Source organism: Xiphias gladius, chromosome 10 (assembly GCF_016859285.1).
Source record: "Xiphias gladius isolate SHS-SW01 ecotype Sanya breed wild chromosome 10, ASM1685928v1, whole genome shotgun sequence".
Classification (NCBI taxonomy): Eukaryota; Metazoa; Chordata; class Actinopteri; order Istiophoriformes; family Xiphiidae; genus Xiphias; species Xiphias gladius.
In genome coordinates this window covers 1,108,777-1,118,980 of record NC_053409.1, presented here as the reverse complement: position 1 = coordinate 1,118,980, position 10,204 = coordinate 1,108,777, and the positions used below count along the sequence as shown (strand labels likewise).

The window sequence follows — 10,204 nt, the reverse complement described above, 5'->3', positions numbered from 1 at the left end:
TATAGATGCTCAACCTTTGTGAAACAGACCAAACTGACTGCACCCACGTTAGCATTATATTACTGTACAATAATTTCAATCCTTAGCTACTTTACTTAGACAACATCGTGGTTCTAAAATCAGGATTTTAGCGGCAGAGCAGCAGCTTGGAATTGACTGCTGGTTAACATGTCGTCTTAATGGGCCACGTTTCAGTCACTGTTTCATACTTGTTCCGTCGTCTGACAACAGAACCAGAAAAGCATGTAAATGAGAACAGCTTCATTGTGAATTCAGCCGGATTAAAATACTGTATATGTGAGAGCAAAGAGTAGGAGAGAAGCAAACAGATAAAGGGCTTACCAGCCACATACTAGGTTTTGACCTAGTCTTGTTTGTCAATAAAAGGGTAGTGTTATGGCAATGGAGATGTCACATTTTATCATATGTGCATGCAACTTTTTAAATCAACTAGAAGTAGAAAATGTCTGTCAATAAATTATGTGATAAACAGCAATAAAAAACACATGTGAATAAGCACATGACTCAGACTTGTAATTCGGCTTTATCAATTACATCCTGTAACCTGGAGCTTCCTATAACCTGAACCTGTAAGGTCTACGTTCTAGGTTCTGCTTTGCTTCCTACAGTGTTTTACAAACCAAAACATTTCTGATAAACAGTCCAGACTGTAAGCATTTGGACAGTTACACATTTTTTTGTTCTTTGGGCTCTGAGCTTCAGCACATTCAATTTGAAATAAAATAATGGCAACTACATTAAATTAGCCACATCTCAGCTTTAATTTGAGTAGGTTTCTGTCCATACTGAAAGAACCGTGTATGACACATAGCCCTTTTAACACAGGCCTATATTGATGGCATTACATCTGTTACATTCCTTCTCCTTGAGAATAGCTTGAACCTGGATTTAATATCACCTCCTGCTGAAATTCAGGTTCAGGAACTTCTCCTCAAAGTGGCGAGAGCACTTCGGAAAAAAAACAGAACTTGTGACAATCGCAACATCTTAAGCTACAGGTCATAAAGTTCCTGTAGTGCAGAAGGCCTAAATCATTCATCTGTTCAGTTGTTTGTTTTTATTGCACACAAATCAAAACTGTTCTGCGCAGGCCTAAAACTGATACTCAAACGTCTACCGACATCTTAAAGACCAAACCCGACTGACCTGAGGGCCAAATGTGAAAAACCAAACCCAACTCAAGACCTAGTAGCCTGTGCATTGTCTGTGCGTACAGCCATCATGAAATTACAAGATATGATCTGTAATAGCCAGATAATCAGCAAGGTAAAGCCAAAAGAACAAGATAGAAAGCCTCCCCAGGGGAGCACGGGAGAGTGGAAGAGGAGGCGAGGAGGGAGATACGTGATGCAAAGATACTCTGTCAGATACTAAGTCAAACAAACATAACCCATACGGATAGCATTCTGAATGACTTACACTTTCTGAAAATATTATTATCTTCTGTGTTTATTGTGAAAAAATGTCCTCAAAACTGCTTAGAAATCATAGAACACAGACACTAGGAACTTGCCTGAGAATCATCACATTTTAAGGTTTTTTCAGTATCAAAGTAGTCCAGTGATGGTTGTGTGTACATCCATAGGTACACTGCAAACACAAACTGCTAATAGCTAATTCAGCGCATTAACGGTGCCTATTTGCCAAAGTGGAAACAAATTCAGACCAAAAAACATGGGGCTCAAAAGAGAATACCAGCGCCTACCTGTAGCTGACATCACAAGGGCCCGGTCGATGAGCTTTTGCGAGCTTTCCTGATGCCTTCAATTTTTTCTGTTGCCATACTGGTTCCCAGATAGGCCTATATGTTGGTGTTAGCATGTTTCTGTCTATCGGATTAAAAAAACAATTTTGACTTCCTCCACTTTTACACGAAAGTTAGATTTCACACTTAGCTGATTAAAAAGTAGAAGAACAAGCAGCTCAGGAAAAAACTGCGAGATCCACTTTAAAATACAAGGTTGTCACCCCAGATGGATTTAAAATGCAGGGGGACCAGCAAGTTCACAGATAAAAGGTGGTTAATTATAGCTGTAATTATAAATGGGTTGGGGGTGAAAAATTACACACATATGCTCTTTGGATGGGGTAAAATCACTGACCAGGGCAGGTAACGTTAGAATCACCCCACAGAAATAAATCCAGTCTGAATGGAGCTTATTTCAACTTAAGGGGCACCGTCTGGAAAAATGTATAATTTAAGGCTGTAAATTACCCATAATTCCTCTCAGATTGGCATAAACAGGAGTGGAAGGTGTTACCAGGAGGCAAAGAGATGACAGAAAAATACTGATGCTGTTAACATGAAGCATGGTAGTCAGTGCTCTCCACAGACTCAGGAGTGATTTTGGGTCTATAGGGCAATCCGCAGAGCCTCACGGTAGTTGAGGCAGGCACAAAGTGATTTTATTGTCACATGTTCCATACACCATCCTATCAGGTATGTCCATGACATATATCTCACAGCAGGCTGTCCATATATACATCTGGCATTCTTTCAGTTTGCACAGAACAATGCTGCGCGTTGTATAGTATATTAAAGTTTATATGTTTTGTACTTATTAGCGGTATCTATAATGATTATCAACGCTGCTAGATTTGCTACAGTTTGAGTTTCTGTGGTCAATATAGGCATATTACCCCCACTTGCTATGGAGGGCGGGGGAAATAAAATTGGTTAATCTTCCGGTATACTTCTCATTGAGCCTACTTTGCTTCTGAGGACAGAGACTTTGGAGGACGGTGGATTGAACGGACTGAACAATTCCCAGTACGATGAAAAACTCGATGTGTTCCTTTGAATGAGGATGGAGTATCCTGGATTTCATCGGGTAGAGTTCAGGTAAACCCTGACTGATGTGCTGGCACCAGTTCAGTGGGGGTTGTTCAGCACTCCATTGGTCATAGTCAGTTTGCTCCACCTCCTCTGATTGAGGAGTTTACGATTTTGTTGAACCTTGACTCGAACATCAAAAACCTCTTGGATGGCTTTCTTCAAGCAGTGGAAGTTGTAGTCAATCAATCCTATGAGGGACAAAGCGAGAAGACACAATCAAGTCTGTTACAGGTCAGAGAGGGAAAAACCGAAAATCCTTTATAAATCATTCAAGCCAATAAAGTTCCACCATAAAACAGAAATTAGGGTTGAAAGAAAGGGCTTCAATGATGCATACATCCAAGGCAATTTGGGGTTCATTATTTTGCTCAAGGACCCTCGACATGCGGACTGGAGGAGCCGGGGATCGGACCGCCGACCTTCCGGTTAGTGGACGACCCGCTCTTCCTCCTGAGCCACAGTGTGTCCTATACTTAGTACAACTCAGCCTGGGCCAGTGGTTATATTAAACAATGATTATAATGAACCATTATCACAATCTTATGTTGTTTCTAATAGAAACATTTATTAGTCTTTTGGCATTCATCAGTAGTCAGTAATATTCAAATGTTATTATAACATTCTAAAATGTCATAGTTATCAAAAATAGCGGCTTAGTTATAGCAGTTATGCTAGAAATGACTTACTGCTGCTACTGTAAGTCAGGTCTGACAGTGGTTTGGTACCAGAGTAATGACACGTAATCCTACTGCTGACAGCTCTGCAACTGGTAGTGGGGGATTCTTGCAGATGGTGCCAGCGACGCTGGTTATTCAGTGTTAATGGTAACACTGTTGCCAGTTTGCACGCTGAGGAAGCGCGGCTGCCCGAAATGTTTGTGCAATGCATGGATAACTTTGAGTGGAGTGCTGTCCTAAATCTGATTTTTGAACGCAGAGATTTTTGCCATGAAATGGTAAGACTTTTCTGCAATTGTGGAAGGGTTGGAGAAGGTGGGTGGAATGAACATGAGAGTACTTAGAGAAAAAGGGTGAGTCTGTATTTGTAAGTACTGTGTGAGTGTATTAGTCTGATGGGAACTGCATAACAGAACTCAAACAAAGTTAAGTGATGCAAAATAACCATGACTCTATGTTTAAATTGTAAAATATTTTGATGGGAAATAAAATCTTTATGCTCAACAATCATGAACATTATAAAAACAATCACATATGGTGGATTCAAATCTGAAATATAGGCAGATATTGTCAGCTATGGAAGATGTCAGATTAAGAGATGCTAAGGTTTTACATTTGATCAACTCAGTGACTGTCAAAACACAATAAGCAACAATACACTAAAAAAAACCAAAACAAAACAAAATAAAGTGAATAAAAAAGTTCAAGGCATAAACACTGCATGACACAGCCGAGACTGTAAACAGCATATGGTCTGTGCTCTCCCAACTTGCAGACACTCCTTAGATGTGAGACTCAACAGGAGATGATCTCCATGGGGACTATTAATCTCGACAGCAACACCAGCAACATGAGGCAGACAAAGTCAGACGAAAACAGGGATGAGACTCAGCCAGCATGCAACAGAATTTAATGTATAAACACTGAGAGGAGAGTCAAAAAAGGCTTATACGCTATTATAATAATGAACTTATTATTAAATCATAAGAGATTTAATTGTGATGAATGCCATTGACTGTATGTATTATGATCGTTCTTGAGCTATGTAGCAGAGTTCATCCATATTACACCGAGGGATTAAGATGCTTCAGATTATATATATATATATATATATATATATATAAGAGAATATCTCTGTTCAATGACTCTGTCTCAAGAAAGCCTTTGATAGCACCTCTCCACCTTGAGATATGCTTCGGAGCATATTTCAACTAAAGAATATTATAAATAATTTACATACGGTAGCTTTAACTTTAATCTGGTAAATTATTCAGTGTAATTCTCAAGGTGTTTGAAACTACACTGCAGATTTGAGTCTGAAGACAGAAGAAGAGTGGCAGTTGTCTCATAAATGGGTCAAACGCTGGTTGAATGTGCGATGGCTGCAGGTTAGCAGACACCTGCTGAGAGGAGAAGAGGAAGGATCTGGACTGTACAGGATGGTTTTCATCATGACAAACATGACATCATCTGAAGCAATGTGCAGAAGTCAGGGTAGGTTAGTTTTATAGCTCACTGGCTGCAGCTGCTGCTTTCTTGTAAACTGTTATCTCCTTAAGAACTTTTGAATGAAACCTTCTTTTTTTACATTACGCAGGGGATGTGTTAGTAAATTGCCTTTTGCAATATCATATCAGGATCATTTTGCCATTCAAGGCAAAGTTCCCCTTGTGTGATTGTAGAGTGAAAATGCAGCTCCAGGAACAAACTCTCCAACTGAATGTGTGGGACTGATGTTGATGGTTTATAATCCGGCTATAAATCACTATTCATGTTTGAACAATGATTCATGAGAATCAGAAGAGGTCAGGAATAGCCTCTAATTGATATTCATCCCCTTCAGTGATTTGTCTACACATACTGGTCCTGTCACCACAGCACACAGCAGAACCACTTCTGATTCCACACTGAATTAAGCATGATGAGCTGTATGGAATTATGGATGGATATTTATCCATTACGACAGCAATGCCACCTGAACCAATCTCACAGTGCTGCTGTTAACTAGAACACTTTTGGCTCATGAAATACGTAAGATTTCTGTCTTCATGTATCTGTTAAAGTGATTGCTTTTTTACCATTTAGATGATTAGATCATTATACATGAGTTTTACGGTAATTTCCTCACAGCTTCATTCAGATTTGGCACCTGATCACTTGATCATATGTTATCTGGATGAGAAAGGAAGTTGTTTCACTGCGGGTGAACAGCTGTGAGTTCAAAAGTAAGAATGAAATGAAAATGAAAGAAGACGAGTGTTATCCCACAGGCTTCACACCTGATGGATTTCAAAACTTAATTTTAAATTGAGGCCTTAATAAATGACCATCAAGAGCATGAGGGACACTCATCCCTCTTCTCACAGTGAATCCACTGATACATGTCCTTAACAATTTCAACATTTATTAGAAAGAGAATTCTGCCACCTATTTTATAATGTCTGATGTTAAGTTGGGACTCTCAGTTAATTCCTATTTGTACAGAGCATTTTGCTGGATATTGATTATTTTATCAATGCAGTTGGCGTAAATGAAAATATACTGTAAGGAGGGAGACAGCTGGTCTGATTGTTAATTGTTATTGTGGTTGTACTAGATTTAACCTCTTTTGCCCTGCTCCATGATGGGGATTTTTTTTTTTTAATTTAGAAAAGCCTAAATGACAAAAACCAAGACTTTAACAGACAGATGAAACCAGAAATGTTCGATATTCCAAGTCACAAAGGGGCTTTAATGTGATGGTAATAGAGTAATAAATTTACAGAGCACTCTTAATGCATATATGAAGAAATGCATATATTCACATGTAAGTGACTCAGCTGCTAATTCAGACATGAGACCGACCAGGGCAGGTGCTGTACAAAATGTCTGTGGGGGGGTATATTGTTACAGTCAACATGCAATATCATTTTATGCTTGTGGTTTCACGTGTCTACAGTATTTGGGCATTTTTTTTAATTCATATTTGTTGCCGCATTAAAGTAACAGTCGACTTCTTAATCTGGTTTGGTCCTAGCAGATGAGCTACAGTTTCACCAGCTTTCTCTCTCTCTCGCTGTCGTTACATACATGCTAGCTGAAACACTTGGGCTTCTCCAATGCACTGTTCCGACTGGTAGAGACTAAGTTTGTAAACACATCTTATTATTAGTGGCCTGAATTTTTGAAAAGGAAAACAAGAGCATGTATCTTGTTTGGTAGTCTAGCCATGAGTGTGAGTGATACCATCTTGGGCTCTGACTAAAACCCTACATTCAGAATAATTTTAGAAAAAGGCCTCGTGTTTGGGTTTAAACCACACTCTCAATCAGCTTTGCTATTGTCAGGAGGGGTGAGAGATGTTTGTACCTGAGCCAGTGCACTAGAGCACAGGTGGATTCTCCGACTGAGAACCAATTTTTGTTGGCAGTTAGGTTGGGGATGCTATGTGGTTCACGAACTTAAAAACAACACAAAATGAAATGCTAGTCCAACACACTGAGGTAACATTAGCTGAATGAGGCACAATGTAGCACCTGCATGCACACACACATAAACAAATCGGTTTCATAAACCAAGCAAAGACAAACTTATTTGAATACCTCGCAACCAGCCAAAGTGCTTCAATCACCTGTAACACTTATTATACCCTGCGTATAATGCCATCACATCAGGACTTGACGCAATTGTAACTATAGTAATGACCTAATGTAGCATGACAGGAGCTCGTTTTTGTCGTAGAAATAATGTATTATCATAATAATCTCGACAGTTTCAAGTGGTTTATGTTGAGCACAGCAAGTCAGACACACACAACAAACCCGGACATTTGCTCTCCTGCACATCCAGCTCTTAAATAGTATTTTATTTATTACTTCTTTTATTTTTTATCTTTATTTACTTTTATTTTTAGCCTTTTATTTATTTTATTTTTTTAAATTCTTGTTGTGTTATACCATTGTCTGTGTAAAAATGAAATTTCAGCCCTGGGGATTAATAAAGTACCTACCTAATGTAGTAGTATTATTGTTGGGATGAATTTAAAGAAAAAAATCATTTCCAATTCCTTAACAGATTGTGCTCATTTGTTTCACCTTTAGCAAAATAAAATTTGCTAGCAAGTCAGCTTAAAGAAGATTTTCAAGTGTAAAAGCATTTCATATGCTCTACTCTAAAAATCAGGCTGGTCTAGGCATTTTAATATGAACTGAGAGAGATGTAGCAGACTTCAAAGTGGTTCCTCGACCAGATTGTTGAACTAAACATGTAGTCATGCAAAAATAATCACTGGAGTAAACAGCAGACATGCTGACGTACACTGCATCATTCAGGATATATAAGGATGTGGCCTCACGCCGGCTGAGCAGCTCTGATTCATCTTGCTGACAGCCAGTGACCGCAGACATGCTTTATAGGTGTTTATCATCCAAGAGTGGTACTGTGGACATTGTGGAGTGGAATAAAATTCAGCAGCCAGTTTCAGCTACAAACAAACCACCAACTCTGAATGTTTGTTCTAAAAGATAGCTCAATGCAGATAATTGCAGTGACTGTTCGTGAACCACTGCTGCAGACGCTGGAGAAGGCAACCAACAAATTGCAGATTGAAATTCCAGAAGGCTGCATGGAATTGTTGGAAGATGAACAAGCATTGTCCTTCACTCCATCAGGAGCCAGTGGAAGCAGAAAGCCCCCTGTTCCAGGGCAGCTCCCAGCAGCTGACCTGCCTAGTCAGTCCTTAGAAAGTACTCGCTATAACAGCAACAGAAAATACACACAAACCCATTGAATTGTGCTCCCTGTCTTTTTTCTACAGGAACAAAATAATCTGTATTGTTATTATTTAGGTTGTCATTCTATTTAGGCAAGACATAGTCACAAGTTTACTTGTATTGAATCTTTCAAACATGGAGGAAAATTCAAGTGAAAATTAAATCAATTAAAGTTAGATTAAATGAAATAAAGCAAAATAGACAACACATATTCAATAACTCATGATAAAGTTTCATTTTAATAGCAGTGCAGTTGTACATACAGCTTAGGTTGTCAAAGGCCTTGGAATAAGGAATGTTGCTATTTATCATGGTAGGTAACTGGTAGGTGATACATGGTACTGCTCCCAGTCTAAATGGTTGTATCAGTGTGAGGAACACTGGGATTAACACTGTCCCGCACTGACCTAACGTGGACTCTCCATTTTTTCATTTGTTCCATTTTCTTGTTTTATCTGGTTTCTATTTCTGGTTATAGTAAATACAAGTAAACTAGGTCCTGATAGTCTGATATACTGTACATTTTTTAATTTGGGAAGACGTCCACATTTATAGGGGGGTCATATGGCCTGGCAACACCACATCCACCACAGATATCAGATTAAAAATACGACCTCTGGGGTGAAGTTACAGCTTTAAAGGTATGGGTCATGCTAACTTTACACTCATCACCTACATTGTAGAGATAATGGACAACGAGGACTTGTGTAAAACAATGTATATATAGGGCTAAGATGCACCAGCCTCCTACAGCTTTCCAAGTAAACATCATTTTTACATGAATCATTCAAACACTTGCCTCTGAGTCTGACTGAAAGTAAACACAAAGGGTAGCACCCCAAAATAGCTATGATGGTTAACTGCATAGGGGCCTACATCTGGGGCAGCTTGTCAGCTGACCTAATCACCCTGAACATTCATTTACACACAGCAGATTATTTATATGTGCGAAGTCTTTCATTTTTACATCAAATGGAAGAGGAGACAAGAAAAATGGTGGGCAACGTAAAGAAAGGTAACGTATCTTGAAACTGGTGTTGTTCCTGTGGTCGCTGTTCTCCACATCCTACTGAGGAGGAAAACTTCTGCTGAAGAGAGTGGGACCTGTTAATCCAAGACTTGGAAAATCTATGTGTGTCCATGGATGACAGTGATCTCGGCTGTGTAATGAATTTGCAGCTCTGATCAATGTTGTCATTCAGGAGACTGTTTCACCTCCATAAAATCAACTGGAAGAAAAGACTGAGGCTGGCTGGACCAAAAGTTCAGCTCTCAATATGTCGAGAAAGGGATTACAACATGTAAAATGCCAGATCTCTACAATGGAGGTAGCGAGAGCAAAGTTAGCATGACCCATAGAGTCAGAATGGCCACATTAATGGGAATTGAGCTAGATTTAAATATACTAAAATTTTACTCTATCTTGCTTACAGCTTACTCAACTAGCTAACTGTGGGTTGCAAGGGTAGCTTAATGTTTCTCTGGTGAAACATTTCCAGACTCCTGACGCTAATTTTTTTTTACAACCAACCTTGTCATAAATGATCGAAATTAGTTCTTGCTTGTTTTGGTGGACTACTGCTCAGTTGGACTGAGATCAGGTACTTGACATGGCCAGTCAAGGATAATCCTCCTCTTCACCCTGACAAGCTCTCTAGTTGCTTTTGGCGTATGTTTAGGATGGTTGTCCTGCTGAATGATGAAATTTCGCCAAATTAGTTTTGATGTGTTTTGCTGAATCTAGCACAGAATGCTTTTGTAAATGTCTGCATTCATCCTGTTGCTTCCATCAGCAGTGATATCACCAATAAATGCCAGTGGGCCAGTTCCATTGGAGCCATACATGTCCAAGCCATAACAGAATCACTGCCATATTTGACAGATGAGGTCACATTTTCCTCTTTCCGTCATTTTGATAG

The 10,204-nt window shown here is 39.2% G+C and overlaps 1 protein-coding gene across 1 annotated transcript in view; it reads right to left on the bottom strand.

The window, feature by feature from the left end:
* Window positions 1-291: 291 nt before the first annotated feature.
* The window catches only part of rragd (ras-related GTP binding D), a 59,916-nt gene continuing 50,003 nt past the window's right edge, over window positions 292-10,204 (bottom strand). The window contains exon 7 of the mRNA XM_040137107.1: window positions 292-3,045. Within this exon, the coding sequence (XP_039993041.1) occupies window positions 2,894-3,045 (152 nt within the window). The 3' untranslated portion in view covers window positions 292-2,893. The remainder of the gene's footprint in view (window positions 3,046-10,204) is intronic.